This window comes from Pelodiscus sinensis, chromosome 24, assembly GCF_052426305.1.
Source record: "Pelodiscus sinensis isolate ZL-2025 chromosome 24, ASM5242630v1, whole genome shotgun sequence".
Lineage (NCBI taxonomy): Eukaryota > Metazoa > Chordata > Testudines > Trionychidae > Pelodiscus > Pelodiscus sinensis.
Window position 1 is genome coordinate 6,262,946 of NC_143075.1, and position 19,034 is coordinate 6,281,979.

At 46.7% G+C, this 19,034-nt stretch overlaps 1 protein-coding gene across 1 annotated transcript in view; it reads right to left on the bottom strand.

The window, feature by feature from the left end:
• Nucleotides 1–19,034, bottom strand: part of PLCH2 (phospholipase C eta 2) — a 390,924-nt gene that overhangs the window by 46,831 nt on the left and 325,059 nt on the right. The window contains exons 11-12 of the mRNA XM_089773036.1: nt 16,693–16,800; nt 12,630–12,788 (exon numbers count right to left, since the gene is read on the bottom strand). Of these exons, the coding sequence (XP_089629162.1) occupies nt 12,630–12,788; nt 16,693–16,800 (267 nt within the window). The remainder of the gene's footprint in view (nt 1–12,629; nt 12,789–16,692; nt 16,801–19,034) is intronic.

Consider the following 19,034-nt stretch of genomic DNA (forward strand, 5'->3'; position numbering starts at 1 on the left):
GCCCTGGGCTGGGACCTGGTGGAGAGGGAGGGCCTGGGTCCCCCTACCCCACCTCATTATCCCCTCAAGGGGGACACTACACCTGGACTAATGATTTGGTCACTAGGCCACACTGCCCTGGTGAAGGGTGGAGGGTGGTGTTGCTAGAGACTCTGGCTGCTAGGCCGCACTGCCCTGTTGAAGGGGGCTGTTCCGAGAGACTCCGGCCGCTAGGCCATATTGCCCTGGCGAAGGCCGGGGGGCTGTACCGCCCAGGGAAGAGGGGCTTTGGGGTATAGCCGTATCTGTGTGGCAGAAGACGTGGGGTTTGGCACCAGGAGCTCAACAGTGCCCCTGGGTGAGCAATAAGGGAACTAACCCACGTACCTGGTGACAGTGGATGAATAACAGTATTTGGGTTCACTGGCAATTCCCAAAACAATAAAAAAGTCAGTTTAGGGTTGAACCAAAAGGAACATTTATCTCCCAAATTTTCAGCAATTAAAAAAATCACTTTGGGTCAAAACCGAAACGTTTCAGTGTGATTTCAACCATTTATAGATACTTTTCATTTTTTTTAAATAAAATTAAGAGAAATGCTGAAATAAAAAAAGAAGTTTGAACCCCAAATTGAAAGATTTTGTTTAGAACATGTTGAAATGACCTATTTAGATGATTTTAGACTTTTTTCAGGATTTGTTTCGACCGCAACGCTTTGGAAGAATCGGTACGAATTTACTACGGGTTTTAGTGGCATCCTATTTGCATTTTTGAAAAAAAAGGTTCACCCAGCTCCAGTCATAATTATTTAGAGTCTTTGTAGGAGTGTCATTAGAGTGCTCCTGCAAACTGCCATGTTTCCAGGAACAGGAGAATTGTTCTATGCCAGGGGAAGAGGTCTTGGAAATTGTAAGAAGCCCACAAAACATAGGATCTGTGAGCCCCCTCCCCTGACTTTAAAAGTGCCCCCCCCCTCCAAACACTGCTCTGTCAGGAAGCATCAGAGGTTACACACAAGGTCTGTTAAAGGTTTTCAAATCCCCCGACAACGTCATGTCAGGGCAGAACCTTCAAGCCAACATGGCATCTGCTTGCGCCCCTTGTACTGTCGCAATCTCAGTGGAATAATTCTCTCGTCTTTGTCAAAAAGAACCAGTCAGGACCGAACGAGGTGGACGAGTCTGAAGCCATGGGTCCCTCACACAATGTCTTCTCACAAGTGCAGGGTGAGAGGCAAACCCCACAGGTTCAGAGCTGTGACTGAAGAATCCAAAACATCTGGATCTTCATCCCAACGCTTGAGACTTAAGCGAGCGAGGTCTATGCGAGAATGAATGGCAGTGAAGGGTAGAGATGATGCTTCTGTGTACCTTCCCCATAACACAGGCACTAGGGGACATCCAACAACATGCAGAGGCAGCAAGGTTAAAACGGATAGGCAAGGAAATAAACTCTCTCTCCAGAGCTTTGAGTTAGCTGTAGAATCCACTGCCAGTACATACTTACATACTCTTGAGGCTCAAGAATTTCACAGCTTATCCACCCTCGCCCACAATATTCTCCTCTGTATTTCCAAAATTATCTCTATAAAACTATTCCATGGGTGTGCCTTTATCAGAACAGAACATTCACCAGAAAAGATATTTCAACTTTGGCCTCTCTCTCTCAGTGTTTCAGCTCTTCCATTTCCACAGGATGCTAGAAAGGGCAGGGGGAGAGCACGGAGGGGACAGGGAGACAGAGAAGCCCATGCTTCAGGTGAAGGGTTGACCAGGGTTAATCTGCACTGCCTTGCCCATCCCTAGATGGAGAATTTTTGCTTTTTGGCATTTCCTACCAGGTTCTGTGGAAGTCCCTCCTCTCTTAATTCCCAGAGCGACAGCTCACCAGAATATGCCTGGGTCTTATAGAACAGCCTAGAGCTCGAGTCCAACCTGTAGCCATTGCCAGACTTGAAACCTCACTAGAGAAGTGAAATACAAAGAGGCTCAGAAATACCTCAGGGCATGGCTACACTTGGAAATTATTTCAAAAGAACCTAGTTTGAAATAATAACTCCTGAAATAACTATTTCGAAAGACAACAAAAGGTCTGGTAGCACTTTATAGACTAACAAAACAATGGATGGCTGGGACATTACCAGTGAAGGTACCAACAGCTCTGTGTGGATTCTTGTGTTAGTTCCCTTTGATCCTTATCTGCTTCCTTTTAACTATCCAATCTTCGGGTGTTTATGGGCCCCAGCTCTGCCTTCTTGTTTTTCCCTTTGATATTTTCATTCCCTCTGCTCCTTGTTTCCCATGCCCTTCTCTTTTTCCTCCCCCCCCCCCTTCTCTTCTATTTATTTTGGGTCTGCACATCCTAAACTCATAACTCCAGTCATCTGAAGAAGTGGGCTGTGCACACGAAAGCTCATGATACCATCTACATGTTTTGTTAGTCTATAAAGTGCTACCAGACCTTTTGTTGTTTTTTAAGTTTATCCTGTACAGATTAACTCGGCTACCCCCTGAAGCTTCTATTTCGAAAGAGCATGTCCACACTACAAAAAAGCCTTGAAATTAGTCTGAGGCAGACCCCCTTAATGTGGACACGCTACCTTGACTCAGAGCCCCAGGAAGCACGGGGGAGTAATTACTTTGAATGACTCTGGGGAGTAGTTATTTCGAAATAGCGGCACTGGAGCGTCCACACTACCGATATTTCAAAATAACCATTCCAAAATAAGCGGCATTCCTTGTGGAAAGCTGAGTTATTATTTTGAAATAACCAGCCCCTTATTTTGAAACAATGGGCTTAGTAAAGTGGACACTCCGCTTGTTATTTTGAAATAAGGGGAGTTATTTCAAAATAACTCCCTAGTGTAGACCAGGGATCAGTGGCCTTAAAATAAAGAAGCTAAATAAGCCTGACCTACAAATCCTAGAGTGAGATAAATGCCTCTGAAGAGCAGGGGTGCAAAATGTTAAATAAAAGCCAAACAAGTCATTTACCATTAAGATCATAATGACCAAGCCAGGACATCAGTAGGGTGTGAGGAACCTGCTTTTCATGCCCTTGAAGGTCTCTAGACCAGTGTTTCTTATATCAGATTAAATGAGTCATTTCATAGGCATGTTCTTGGACAGGGATGTAGGAGGAAAGAAATGGGACCTTCTTCCCTTCATTCATCAATTAGATTTAACAGAGTTAGAAATTTCTTCCTCAGAGACAAGAGCCTCCAGGTGAAGATTAAATTTGGAAAGATCTCAAAGGTGGAGGGGCCTTTGGATGGGGATCTCAATCCTACTCAGTTCTATCAAAAGGATCCAGAGAGGAAGGATGGTATTGGGGTTAAATTGAACTCATTTCCCAGATCTGTCACCAACCCACTGTGTGACCTTGGGAAAAAAATAACCCGATTTCCCCCCCCCCCCCGCCTCAGTTTCCCCATCTTTCAATGAGGAGAAGAATCCTGCCTCTCGGTGTCTTGTCTGTTTAGAGTGTACAGTCTCAGGGCAGAAACAATCACTTTGCAGAGCAAGAGAAGCAGCTCAGCTTTAGCAGTGATAGATTATCCTGTAGCTTCATTACTGCCAGTGGCCTCGGGTTGACACAGTCCATTCAATACCAATTTCCACCTGATGTTCAGTTGCAGCTGCAATAGATAAATTATACTCAGGGCTTTGTTGCCACTTCATACTATCAGCCCCTTTGTGCTCCTGTCTCCAAAGTGTCCCGTCAGGGCTGGATAAAGCGTTATTCTCTTGCATGGAAGATTCTCATATGTTACAATTGGGCTTCGTTCCAAATCAGGCCAAACCCCCAAAATGCAGACGTTCTCCGTGAATGGAATTGGAGCCTGGCACCAGGGGAGTCTGCCTGGCATGCTGCTCCTCACCCTTTGTGAGTGCAGATTGGGGGGGAGTTGTGAACCCGGGAGCAGGGCTTTCAGCTCCTTGGCATGCCACCAGCCAGGCGGTGAAGCAGCCAGGCCACTGAGCAGGCGGGGAAGCCAGGCAAAGCTCCCGTGAAATCCTACCTGGGCTTGGCCAAAACGTCATTGAAAGCGAACTATCTTCATGAAACGCTTTTCACTGCTGGCAAAGTGGCGTTTTCAGACAGAAAATGCCCCCTCAGAATTTCCAGCCCATTTCACACTTCCTGTGTCCGTGCTGTGGTCTGGTCTCCTGGGAGTCACAGCCAGCTGAGGGAGCTGTCCGACCCCGTAGGGCAGCCAAGATGCAAATCCCAGGTCCGAGTCTGGAGCACGTCTCTCCTTTTCCTTGCTCCTCTGCCGAGCACAGAGTTTTCCTGGCACAGGGATGTGTTGAATATGCAAGATCATATTCAACCCCTAATGCAGTGAAAATTGGAGATAGAGAGCGGATTAAACGTGCCGTCCCAGGGGTACGGAAAGCCATTACTCCACATCGGAACAGCTTTATTTTCCGCTGCCAAGAAAGGGGAAGAGGAGGTTGGCACTGATTGGATGCGACGCTGCCTCCTGCAAAGCAACACCCCCAAAATATTAACACGGGAAGAGTCCTCTGCTGGAACGCGGTTCCTAGCTGACAGGAGATAGTTATTTAGCATTATGTAATGCTTGATCCCATTTGTGCAAATTGGTGCGGAGGCCTCTCGGCGCCCGAAGCTTTAAATGACTGCCGCTGTATCTCCACAGGCTGAGCCCGTCTGCCCGGCACTTCCCCTCATCCTGCGACCGAATTATTTGCTGGAACAAGGCCACCGACAGCAGCTGCCCTTCGAAGCAGAGGTAGTTCCCTTCTCCGCCTTTGTACACAGGACTGGAGCGGTGCAAAAAGCAATGAGTTCACTGGTCCATTGTACCTTCCATAAATAGAGCATTCCGATGGGGTTCTTTGGATGAGCATCCCCTGTTTTATTGGCATATGACTACACTGCTGTGTATCACTTGGGGTAGCAACGGTTATGGGATACAGCTCAAACGATGCTGACTTGTTTGAAGGTGGACGGGGGAGAGGCACCTTATGCAAATGACTGACTCCATCCTCACCCCCAAAGCCCCATTTAGAGAGAGCCAGGAGATGCACTGTGATGTTGGCAGGGGTGGGAGTGAAGAAAGAAGGTATGTTTGCTATTGTTTCCATTACAATATCACCTGCAAGTCCCAGTCAAGATGAGGACCACATTGTGTAGGAATTGTCCAAACACGTGGCCAGAGAGTCTCTGCTTCAAGCAGCTTGAAATCTCAATAGATAAGACAAAAGGTGGGAGAAAGGAATTGTTCCCATCTCTATTCCACAGATTGGGAAACTGAGGCAGGTTTTTTTTTTTAATTTCAAGACTGGGATTTTCTAAGGAGCTGGACATCCAAAATCTGAGTGACTTTGCTACAGGTCACTTAGGGTATGTCTACACTACCACCCTAGTTCGAACTAGGGTGGTTAATGTAGGCAACCGAAGTTGCAAATGAAGCCCGGGATTTAAATATCCCGGGCTTCATTTGCATCTTGCCAGGCGCCGCCATTTTTAAAGCCCCGCTAGTTCGGACTCCGTGCCCGCGGCTACACGCGGCACGGAGTAGGTAGTTCGGATTAGGCTTCCTATTCCGAACTACCGTTACTTCTCATGGAACGGGGTGTACCGGTAGTTCGGAATAGGAAGTCTAATCCGAACTACCTACTCCGTTCCACGTGTAGGCAACCGAAGTTGCAAATGAAGCCCGAAGTCCGAACTAGCGGGGCTTTAAAAATGGCGGCGCCCGGCAAGATGCAAATGAAGCCCGGGATATTTAAATCCCGGGCTTCATTTGCAACTTCAGTTGCCTACATTAACCACTCTAGTTCGAACTAGGGTGGTAGTGTAGACATACCCCCAGGGAGTCTGTAGAAGCGGTGGGAACTGAACCAGATCTGCTGAGTCTCATTCTAGTACCTTACCGCAACACTGTCCTTCATCCCAGCAAGGCAAAGGGCTAAGACTAAAGGCTTGTCTTCACTTAGGGAGATCGACATTCTGGAGATCAATCTCCTGGGGTTTGATTTATCAGGTCTAGTAAGGATCTGCTAAATCAAATGCTAATGGTGCCCCCCCCCCCTCCATGAGCCTGGTACTCCACCCAGTTGCAAGGAGTAAGGGAAGCCAATGGGAGAGTTTCTCCCATTGACCCCTCCCCCTTAATCCCCGCCCCGCAGTGGGGGCATTGCAGAAATTTGATCTAAGACACATCGATTATTCTTGTAGCTGGAGACGCGTGCCTTAGGTTGACTTTCTCTTATAGTGTAGACCTGGCCTTTTAGTTTTTTTTCTAATCTGGACAGCTCAATTCCATCCCATTAGAACAATTATTTCCAACCTGGGGAGGGGGCACAGAGTATATATAAGGTTTCTAAAAGAGGCCACACCCATATCTGGAATGCATCTCCCCCCGGCATTAGCATCACAACCCCGGCTCTGACCCGCACACAAAACTGGAGGCCATTCTTCTCCCTCCTCCTTTTACAAGCAAACCTCCAGCCGTCCAGCAAAGCGTCAGAAATTCCTCTCAACAGCCTCATCCATAAAAACGCTAGGCATGGATTGTAAGCGTGCGCACACACAGCAACACTCCTCCTTTCCCATAAACCAAAGCCTAAGTTGCACATGACATTTATCGATGCAAATCATTTTTCTCCATTATGTGCCGGTTCTGGGCCAGGCTGTTGCTCACACCCACTGTTTTCTCCACATTTTTCTTCTTTAATGAGACAACCTGGCACCATTTTATTTATATCCTTTTTATAAAGCTGGATTGGACTTGCCATGCGCATTGCTATTTCCAGATACCAGCCCTTTGACAAAACTCATCCCAGTCTGCCTCTTTCTCCCATTCCTGCCCAGAAATAGCTGTGGGCAGTTTCCTACCTTTTAGCCCTGAACGCAAGTTCCCAATAGCAACGGGGGTTTTGAATGAAATTAACTACATAGCTTTCTTGCCCTCACGCTCTCCTTCCCTCCTCTGCCCAGAGGGAAACACATTCCCTGCGTCCTATCCGGTGCCGTAGCAAGGGCGGCGTCCCCAGGAGAGCGAGCCGAAAAGTGATATTAATGGTTTATTACAGGAAAATGAAAGGCTTTGATGCCTCACTGAGCCCTGAGCATCGGATGGTGCATGCTAAACAGTGATGGTGGATGTGGACCGAAAAATATCGATTGTGATGAAGGGGAAAGATAAATAGTGCCATTAACGCTCCAAGCTAAATTAGCGCCACACAGCCAACCCGATTCCCCGCCATCATTCAGGATTAACCGTGATTACGCGCCTGACTCCACCATCGTAAGAAGCCTCCCCAATGACAAAACACGAACGGACAAATGCTCTCTCCCTTGACGAGTGTTGTGTCTGCTGAAACGTAGCTCAGGCCCCTTCCAAAACCAGAGAGCCCCCTGCTGCTCAGCGACACAATTATTTCATGGAAGGGCCTCGTAAGAACTCAAGTGTGTGTGCTACATGAAACAAAACTGGCTTTCAGGCAGCGGTGGGATTCGGAAGACGAGACTGCCAGTCGCCAGATAGCATGGAAAGGGAGCTCTGGATGGATGGCGCTGGGTGCAGAAGGGACAGGCACTGTGCATGGTTCTCCTACCCAGCTTATAGGACCCCCCTCCCCCGTCCCGCTTTCCCTCAGCTTTCCCAGTCGTGTGTTCTGGTGCCAGCAGTGTGTGGCGCTTCCTGCCCTAGTGATTGGGAGCCACCAGATCCCTGCTGTTTTAGCCTCAAACAGGGACCGCTCACTCTACTGCAGTTCTGGGGCGGGGCATAGGCATGAACTAGGACGAGGCTAAAGAGTCTTCCATTTGGGACGTATGGACACTTTCGTTGCAGTCGTTGCTAGGGAGGTAAGAGACTATGTGACTATCCGATAAGCAGAAGCTTATTGAATAGTCGGCTCGTGCTGTGAGCAGTCACTTCCCCCCCAACTTGCTGCCTCTATCACAGAGAGGAAGCAAGCGGGGAAGCAGGAGCCGGTGCTGGGGGAGCTGGCTTAAAAGCCGGTTCCTCCCAGCACCATCTCCGCAGGGGGCAGGGGAGGTAGAGTCACAGCGGAAATGGTGCGAAGCAGTCTCACTTGTGCCAGTTCTGCTGCGATTCTGAGACCTGGCCCCGTGCTCCCTGCAGGCTCTCCTTTCCCTGCAGGGCTCTTATACACTTCAAAGGCTGAGGCGCCCTTGTAGACTGATCGAATAGTCGATGGAAATCCCATCGACTATTCAATTAGTTAATTAATCTAAATTTAACATCCCTAGTCATTGCCACAGAGCCCAACTGTGCTGCCACAGAATGACAGGGCCTAGGGATGTAAAATCCCATTAAAATGATTAACTGGTTAAACATATTGCTTAACTCGTTAACCAATTAAAAGAGGGGGCAGCCCGGCCAGAGCAGCCCCTGTCTGTGGCGGGTAGGGGGAACTGCCCCCGCTGGTTAACCCTAACCAGTTAGACATTCACATCCCGACGAAGGACCGACTCAGCTGCAGGTGCCGAAGTGGAACCCCGAAGTGGTCCACAGACAGAGCCTGCTAAAGAACAACAGGAGCTCTCTGCAACCAAATGTCCCCCGCTGAAATGCCAGAGGGAGCGTGACCTGAGCACCGAGCTGCCTTAAAGAGGAGGGTTTTCAGAGTTCTCTGGGCAGCTTCAGCTGCTCTGTAAGTCTAAGCCACAAGGCGGGGGTCCCGGTTCACAAACAAAAGCGTGCTGTGGCCCTCAAACTGCCGCCCAGGGCATCTCCGCACAGTTCCACAGTAACACAACTCACACTAGTGACACCAGCCACCTCCACTTGCCCTGCATTTGGCTGCTCAACCACTGACCTCTCACGTCAGTTTTAGCCCAAATCCTCCTAAGCTACATCTAGACTGCACATCAAGCACATCGAAATTGCTAATGAAGCAGGGATTTAAATGTCCCGTGCCTCATTAGCATAAACATGGCTGCTGCTATTTTTCAAAACGGAGTTTTTTCGAAAAAAACGGCAGTCTAGATGCAGATCTGTCGAAAATAAACCCTTTTTCAAAAGAGCCTTTATTCCTCAAAAAATGCGGTTTACAGGATCTGTCAAAAAAGGCTTTATTTTCGACAGATCTGCATCTAGTCTGCCATTTTTTTTCCAAAAAACCTCAGTTTTGAAAAAAAGCGGCAGCCATGTTTATGCTAATGAGGTGCGGATATTTCAATCCCTGCTTCATTAGCAATTTCGATGTGCATAATCTACATCTCTCTGTCGACAGAGAGGTGAAGTCTAGACACACCCCTAAGCTACGTCTACACTGGCATGATTTTCCGAAAATGCTTTTAATGGAAAAGTTTTCCATTAAAAGCATTTTCGGAAAAGAGCGTCTAGATTGGCAGGATGCTTTTCTGCAAAAGCACTTTTTGCAGAAAAGCGTCCGTGGCCAATCTAGACGCGCTTTTCGGCAAAAAAGCCCCGATCGCCATTTTCGCGATCGGGGCTTTTTTGTGGAAAAGAAATCTCTGCTGTCTACACTGGCCCTTTTGCGCAAGTTTTTCGGAAAAAGACTTTTGCCTGAACGGGAGCAGCATAGTTCTTCTGCAAAAGCACTGACAATCTTACATGAGATCATCAGTGCTTTTGCGGAAATTCAAGCGGCCAGTGTAGACAGCTGGCAAGTTTTTCCACAAAAGCAGATGATTTTGCGGAAAATCTTGCCAGTCTAGACACAGCCCTACTGTCCACACACAAGATCCCCAGAGCCAAGGGAGCTTACGCGCTCGGCTGGTGGTATAACTTAGGGCCCGGGTAGGGCAGGCTGAGACCTGTCTACTTGGCAACAGAGCTTCAGCAGAGCTTCAGTTTTGACAGACCTCCAATGCCATCCCACAATTCCCCAGGCCTGTACTTTCCCACCCTTCTACGTACTCACTTCCCAATCACCTCCTCAGCTTCCTGTTGGTTTCTATACACAGTGTCGAGGCTGCTCTAGACTTACAAGCAAGAGACCAAGGGTTGGTGGGGTAGAAAGAGAGAGACAGAGAGACAGGCTGTTTGGGGAATATCTGTCAATTACAACAATTTCTCAACCTGCTGCTGATAGGTCCTCCAGGAGATGCAGGATGCAAATATTCCAGGCCTAGCCCGATGATTCACTTCTACTTGCCTGGCTACTTCCATGGTATTAACTGGCGCTAATCAGAAAAAAGAGATTCACTGAAGTTTTTATTTCTTCTCCCCATTTCCCTAGGACCCTTATGGTTAATTACGTGAGGGTCAATCAGAGGAGTCAATTGCAGTGATTTCCATGCAACTTTCTTGCATGACAAAGGACACTAGAACAAACATTAACAGAACTATCCCACGGAAGCGGACTCTCTAGCACTCCTAGGTGTTGCCAACGCCTGAGATGTTATTTCAAGTCTGCCTGTAAAGGCTCCGTTCCCGGAGTCATGTGATTAGACAAGACTCTCCCTTCGGTAACAAAAGCTAAGAGTTTAGATCTCATGGTTGCAGAGAAAAGCTGGACAATGTGAGTGATAGAAGGCTCAAAACCTGAAGGCAAATAAGAAAATCCTTCAAATATATTTTAATAATTCTTAACTTGGGGTCAGGGGGCAGGGCAAACACCTGGTTTTTGAATGCCTGAGGCACCAATATGGTTTCTTTCTGATTTCTGATCCTAAGAGCGTCGGCTGATTTTTTTTAAAAAGGGGGAGGTTTGGCCTTATTTGCAATTTACCACAGTTTTAGAGGTGGAGGGGGTTCAACCCTTGTGAATTAATATGGTTCATTATTCCCCCTCACTGAAATCAAACACGGACTGGAGTTTTGCCGTGGATTCCAGATGAGAGCAAGCTTCGGCTGCCGGGGCTTTAAATTCCCACGATGCGATGTCTTTTTGTGCACGCAGAGTGACTCCAGCCTATATTTAGCGATTGCATATGGTGAGGTTCAACACAGCGTACTCCACACGAGGTGCACATTTGTTACATCGCCGGCTAGGACGTCTCCCATGCACACAGCAGCCACTGCAACAGCCACTCAGAGAGGGAACAGGGGATTTCAGTGGGACTTGGAGTCAACAGCTGGTATATTCTCAGCCTTTCCGCAGTCTCGTCTGCTGCAGAAAGTGCCACAGAACAAGAATTCTGTGAAATGAAGATTCAAATGGGCAGTCGGGCCTCCCACGCAGCCAGGAGTTTTAACAAACAAAAATATCAATCGCCGTCTATTATACTTTAAACATGATTTATAAGGGAAGAGATCAAGGCACACTGGAATGGATCCAAGTCAAAAGTCTTACTGGTTATTCCAGTGACACACCTTGCTCAGAGACAATTGGTTTTCCACAGGAAAAAGCAAGAGATGCAGAATAAGCCAAAAAAAGGGAAAATGGGCACAGTTAAGCATAAATAAATAACAATCAGAAGCATCAGCTTTTTGTCCTCCGCCCCTCAATCCCCTCCTCTTTCTTATGGACCACATTAGGGGTACGGTAAATGATCACTTTGTGATTCAGTGGCCTTTGAAGTTTAGGGCTGAATTTTTTAAAGCTGAGGGCCTAAAGTTAGGCTTCTAAATGTACTAGCAAGCTCCTAAATAGAAGAGACCTGATTTAATAAAGGGGTTATGTATGCTCCAATACCTGCTCAGCACCTCAGTAAGCCAAAAGTCTAAGACCTGACCTGTCTGCCTTGCAACAGGATGCAGTTGAAGATTTTCCCACCCTTCTACCTACTCACTTCCCTATGTTTGTTTTAAAACAAACAAAAGGAAGTTTTTCTTCACTCAGCGCACAGTCAAGCTGTGGAACTCCTTGCCAGAGGATGTGGTGAATGCTAGGACTTTAACAGGGTTCAAAAAAGAGCTAGATAGATTTATGGAGGTTAGGTCCATCAATGCCTATGAGCCAGGACGGGTAGGAATGGTGTCCCTAGCCTCTGTTTGTCTGGAAGTGGGTGACAGGGGAGGGATCACGTGAGGATTACCTGTTGGGATCCCTCTCTCTGGGACATCGGGTACTGGCCACTGTTGGCAGACCGGGTACTGGGCTGGATGGACCTTTGGTCTGACCCAGTATGGCCGTTCTTATGCGGGAATCTAAGGCTGTGTCCAGACTCCATGCCTCCGTCGACGGAGGCATGTAGATTAGCCAGCTCGGAAGAGGGAAATGAAGCCGCGATTAAAATAATCGCGGCTTCATTTAAATTTAAATGGCTGCCCCGATCTGCCGATCAGCTGTTTGTCGGCAGATCGGGAGAGTCTGGACGCGATGCCCCGACAAAGAAGCCTTTCTTCATCGACACAGGTAAGCCTCGTGAAACCAGGTTTACCTGTGTCGATGAAGAAAGGCTTCTTTGTCGGGGCATCGCGTCCAGACTCTCCCGATCTGCCGACAAACAGCTGATCGGCAGATCGGGGCAGCCATTTAAATTTAAATGAAGCCGCGATTATTTTAATCGCGGCTTCATTTCCCTCTTCCGATGTGGCTAATCTACATGCCTCCGTCGACGGAGGCATGGAGTCTGGACACAGCCTAAATGTGTGTTTAGGAGCCTACCTTTAAGCCCATAGCTCTGGAAATATAGATCTTTATTGTTCTGAACATGTTTAACATACAACAAGGGACGAGAGATAAAAATGAAAAGTTGACTCTGTTTTGGGTGGAGCAAAACAAAAAGTTTTTCACCTTCTTGACGTCTGACTTTTGGCCGAGTTTCCCAGATGGCGGCAGAGTGGCGACTGTAAAATTGTTTGGATCTTCACAGTCACGGATTTTGGATTCCTTTATCAGCGAGTCAAGTTTCTTCTTTGCGATATTCTCTACTCGCTTCCGATTGGTGGAAGCCTACCAATGAAAGATAGTCATTCAATGAGGGCACAATGGTGTGAAATCTTCATTACGCCAATGGGAGAGGACACAAACTACAAGGGGGGGCAAAATAAGATGAGGCAAAAGAAATGGACAGAGGCTTTGCTCTAACAGACGACTGTTAACTACCACTCCACATGCTAATAGCCCAGCCAGCCACCTTTCAGTTTGTACACTGAAATACAGTACCATTGTGAGTTATCCGCAACAATAAGAGTGCCCAGTGTGTGCTTCACAGCAGATATGTAGGCATGTGAAGCCCTCAACTGGAAATTTAGTGACAACGTATAAATAAAAATCCTGAAGCCACAATGCAATGGAAGTCAAACATTTTGCAAAAGAAATAAATGAACACATCAATAAAAAGAGAATAACTTCTAGATGAATGGAACCCAGACCCGCTTGTCAACAAGGCTGCTACCAAACCCTTGATGTGCGACCTGGAAACAGCTGGTATTGAGGTGAGTCAGTGCCGGCTCTATTTTTCAGTGTCTGTTCACAAAAACAGTCTGGTCTGTTTCACGATAGCGACTGCACTTCGCCATTCTCAAGGCGGTTCAAGTTTTGTGCACCCCAAACAGCTGAATAGAACACGGCATTTATTGCACATTGAATCTGAGGGAATTTAAAGAGCTCAAAACCATCAGCTGTTTGCTAGGTAAGAGCTTGTGGTGGCAGGATTCAATTGGAATGGGAGCAGCTGGAGAATGAGGACTTCTACGGTGAAAAGGCAGCATTTATTGCATGTTCCCGATCCCTTCTTCCATGCAGGCTGTTGAACAACTGGGGTGAAGAGGGGTGTGAGGGGAAAGAGATGGAAACACAGCTCTCTTTGCTAGCTACACCGTTTACATGGAGCGATTCACAACTTCAGATCTTTGGAAGGTTTAAAAAAAAACCCTGCACAGATTGTGTTTGCTTAACGGGCCTTAGAATGTCCTGATTAATTCCATCAGGAAACAAGCTGTCATTTCCCATGCTTTCCAAAGCCTCCCTCTAAAGCGAGCCAGGTCTAGCAAATCTGGAATCCCAGATGTCGGTACAAGTCAGACTAAAACAAATTGTTAGTTAATGAAGACAAAGATGTAAGCAAGGCAGCGCCTACAGGGCTTTTATGAAAAGTAATGTGCCCAGCTATGAGATGTAGCAAGGAAAACAGGCTTGCTTTATAAGGAAGGATGACTCTGTTACTAGCCTCCATCTCTCTCTGCTTGTTTAAGGGAGGAAAACTAATTTTGTCATCTTCCTTTTAAAGAGAAGCTCATGCGAGAGTGGTGTCAAAGAGGGCTTGAGAGAAGCTATCAATGGGAGAGCCACAGAAGTTTGCTTTTGACCAAGCATCCAGGAACGTGTTCCCCTAACAAATGAGGCTAGAAATCCTGCAAGAAGTGACTCTTGAAAAAACTTCCCAGTTCCAGCAGGGATGAAGAAACGGCTCCCCTGTCGATATGTGGCACTACCTGGGTGAGTCCGGGAGTGAAGATAACGGTATGTGGGAAAACATGAGGGAGAACAGCAAGAAGCTGCATGAACCTGGCTTATGGCAGTAGAAAGGTTCAGTTCTGTTTGGGCTGAAGTTTGCAGATGTGGAGTGCTCCATTGGTCCTTCTTTTATCCAATTTGTCCGTCTCGAGCTGCTCCGAACACACAACCATAAAGGCAGGGGGGCCAGATTGTAGTTCTTGTGAATGTAGGACTTGTAGTACAATTTGGTTTGTCCTTCACCTCAATACCCTCAAGCAATTTTTTTCTTCCCTGCTCCACACGTTCATTCTTTGGTAACAGGATTGATCCCACATAGTGTAAAGCCCGACAGGCTAACCTCTACTACTACCCTGGGTGCACAGTACCTTCCACTTGGAATGAACGTAATGCCAGGCAGAGAGAGAGAGAGAGAGAGAAACCATAGGAGCAAAGTGTCAAAACATTGCAGATCTCAAAATTAAAGGGGGAAAATGAAGAGTGTTACAGTAGAAACAGAACCCAACAAAATTATTTTTTCTCCTTAAGGTGAATTTCCAGGTTCTTTCCCCCTTTCAGGCTAGCACAGCTCGAAGGAGAGAATGAAAACAAAAACAATTGCACCCGTAATAGGAGAGGAGGCAATAGTCTACAGGACAAAAATAAAGGACTGCAAATGTGACACGCGTCTAAGGCAATCATGTATAATGTTATTAAAGATTTCGGCTGTCCCTTTTATATTAAGTTTCCATAAGCTGCAATGCCATACACACTGCATGCGAGAAGATTAAGTGTCAGAAGAATTTTGCTTCTAAAAAGGGACGGGGATGAATAAGGTGCTCTCAGGCTGAAGTAAGCAGAAATGAATAACTTCTTTTCCTTTTACCTCTTTTACACAGTGAAAGCCAACTAAGCACAGCATTCAGCATGTCAAAAAGTGCTTAATAAAAGGCCCACAGAGCTGGGAAAAATATTCTCCAGAGAAGGCTCAGATTGAGATGGGATGGGAAGCACTGAAACGGGCTCATATTTATGAACCCCGCCAAGGTACCAAGACGACATTTTTATTTTAAACACATACAAAGGAAAGTTAGAAAAAAGCAATTGGACTCTGGTTCACACTTTCGTTTCTCATTGATTAAGTCACTGCAGTTCTTTTTTTACAATCTATTCTCTGAGTCTCAAGTTTAAGAATTACAAAGAAAGTATATATATAGAGAGAGACACACACACATAGGTACAGCTCTCCCCCCTCCACAGGGCATCTTTGTTACATTTATTCTATACACCCCAACGTGTGTGATGTATATTCATGGATCGATTTTGAGAAGTTCTCAGACTTGTAGCTCTTAAAAGACTTGAATGAGAGATTAAGTTGGCAGCATTTCTGAAAATCCAATCATAAACAGGCACTGTATGTCTTTCTCACTCTCCCATGCACACACAGCCCCGGTCTACACTAGCGAGTTATTTCGAAATAACCCATAATAAGCAAAGTGTCCACACAACTAAGCCCATTATTTCGAAATAAGGGGCTGTTTTTTTCTAAATCTGTACTCCTGCTTTCTTCGGGAAACAGCGCTATTTCAATTTTGTTATTTTGGGAGTTATTTCGAATTTAGTTATTTCAAAATAATTTCCTGGTGTAGACACGCCCCCAGAGACCCTGCACCCGTGGGCCTGATTTGCAGAAGAACTGAGCATCTCCAGCTCCAGATGCAGGTGGCTGGAGCGGTCAGTGCTCAGCACCTCTGCAAAGAAGAAAGGAAAATAAACTAGGTCCCTCTCTCTCTGGAACATTTATTACGATAATTGGTCAGAACCGTTTTGATCAAATAAAATGTCACCCGAATGGGCAGTTCTGTCAAAGCCAAACCAATGGGTTTGGACGCAGACTGTGTCCCAATGTTTTTGACAAAACGTGAGACTCTCTTAACTCTACAGCATGGGTGAGCCAGGTTCATGCCCCTGCTCTGCCTGAATCAGTCATGTGGGATGAACAACTCTGCTCTGAGTCAGGCAGAGCCGAGCTCTGAGCTGGGGTCACCCACATGCCGGGCCAGAGTCCTTCCTAGGAGACCACCCCCATCTAAGTGCCTCTGCCTGAATTGGAAACCTCAGGGTTTGATTCCAAGACAGACATTTAGACCGTTCCATTTTGGTGAAAAATGTTTGAAAACTTCGTTTTCCCCTCTCCAAATCCCAGTGCAGATTTATCCAACTTTGAAGCCTTGAAAGTTGCTGTGAAACAGATTCACCATCCTCAGGCCAATTCAATTTCACACCTCCCCCCACTTACAGAAAAGTCTGAGAACCCGATGAGCCTGAACCTACTGTCATGTTTCAGAAGCCAAAGAACTCGGCATTCCTCCCACCCCAGTGGAACAGGTCAATGTACATTTGTACCCGTTTTACTTACATCTCCATTCATTAGCTTGCAGTCGTCGTCAATTTCATCAGCGCTGTCTTCATCAGACACTTCCCCTTCCTCTGCGTCATCACTAATGGTGGCTGGAAGCTTCTTGCCCTGGAAAACAAAAGGGTTAAGCGGACAGGTCAACATGCCGCTCTTGGTAGGATGAGAGGAAAGTGATCGTGTGTAACTGGAGACATGATATGGGCTGGGAGTCCAGACAGGTTTGTTGAGGTCTGCGGAGTCCATATATCATAGCTTCAATTAAGCTTAAGCTTGTTAAGTGACCCAGCTCAAGAACAAGCAAGGAGTCTCCTTTAGTCCATATTGGAGAGAAGAAAGCTTTCCACCTCCTCGGTCCTTTGGCTGCAATTCTTGCCTTGGCTAATCCCAAGGCAGACCGAACTGATGCAAGAAACAAAGGTAGGAAATGGCTAGGAGGAAATGTGTTGGGCAGGGCCAGATCTTTAGAAAAGTTGGTATCTGGGGCTACATCTAGACTACAACCAGTACTTTCGAAAAAGCACAGTTTGCATTACATTGCACCTTTTTTCGAAAGAGCATTTTCGAAAAAAGGCGTTCTTCCTCGTAAAATGAGGTTTTCCGTTGTCGAAAAAACTGCCGCGTTCTTTCAATTTACTTTTGAAAGACTGTGGCAGCAGTCTAGACACAGAGGAAGTTTTTCCGAAAAAAGGCCACTTTTTTCAGAAAAAATCCCCCACCCCTGTAGTCTAGACACTCCCTAAATGACTTGGCTGGATGTTTGGGGTATGTTCCGTTCCAGCCACGCCAGCCGTTCTCAATGGGAGCTCATGCAGGATGAGCAATTCTGACCGGCTGGCCATGGAATCTCAGACCAAAAAGGGTCGGTGATGAGCTTAGGCAAGCTGGTAACCCCACCACCTTCGACTGGGGATGGCACAAGAATGAATAGTAATGGGAGAAAGAAGCTAGGCTTTTCCAAGCCATGGCCACTCAAGGAGAGACTCTGTCCCCACCTAAGAAAAAGGTACGGCACATCGATCCTGCCTGACCAAAGGTGATACCTTCCCTTCCCATTGCTGCTCATTCCCCACTCTTTCCTCATAAGTACATAGGAATGGCCAGACTGGATCAGACCAAAGGTCCATCTAGCTCAGTGTCCAGTCTACTGACAGTGGCCAATGCCAGATGCCCCAGACAGAGTGAACAGAACAGATAATCGAGTGATCCCTCTCCTGTCGCCCATTTCCAGCCTCTGACAATCAGAGGCTGAGGACACCATCCCTGCCCATCCTGGCTAATAAGTATTGATGGACCTCTTTTTGAACCCTGTTAAAGTCCTGGTCATCACAATATCCTCTGGCAAGGAGTTCCACAGGTTGACTGTGCGCTGCGGGAAGAAAAACTTCCTTTTGTTTGTTTTAAACCTGCTACCTATTAATTTAATTTGGTGACTGCCTAGTTCTTATGTTATGGGAACAAGTAAATAACTTTTCTTTATTCATTTTCTCCATACCTGTCATGATTTTATAGACCTCTATCATATCCCCCTTATTCTCCTCTTTTCTAAGCTGAAAAGTCCCAGTCTTTTTAATCTCTCTTCATAGGACACCCATTCCAAACCCCACCAAACACTGGTGGCTACTGGCCCTCACAGAGTAGGAACTCTAAATGTCATAGTATCTTTCAATGTGCGCACCAACGCACAGAGCAAAGAGTGGCAACGGGGAATGAGCACTTCAGGCGGTGACCTGGGCTTGGGGCTTTCTCAAGAAGGGGCACGGTCATGGAACCTTTCAGAGCTTCCTGGACTAAGAGCCATCACTGCTACTGGATTTAATGGGAGCTAAAATCACCTCAGACACTGATCGCCCTTTGCAATAGCTAAAACGGTAGCAAAAGGAAGAACAAGAGCTGGTGATGTTATTTAAACAGACGAGTCTCCAGCTGTCCTGTCCATTCCGTCTATACAGGAAAGAGATTTCATTTCACTCAAAAGGGCAGTCCCGGTATTTGCCAGCACAAGCAGGTGCAATGAATCCATTTAATCGGTACAGCCCTTGCAGCAAATATTCCCATCGCCCGAACCAGCGTCCCTGCATTTCTGATGCCACCAGAACATGGCTAAAGTAATTCACATTGAAATGGCGGCTATGCAAACAGCTAACATCAGTAGCGGTGTGAAGATTCCCGAAGACTGAATCAGAGGTGGGCAAGTAGTGTTCATTTCTGGCACAGATGAGGATTTGAGGCCATTGTGTCAGTCCAGGGCAGTCCATCCCCTGCTGAGAACCATTGTTCTCCTGAGATTCCTTACCCCTTTCTGTCACCGGGTGGGTGAGAAATGTCACAAGGAAAGCGTCTTT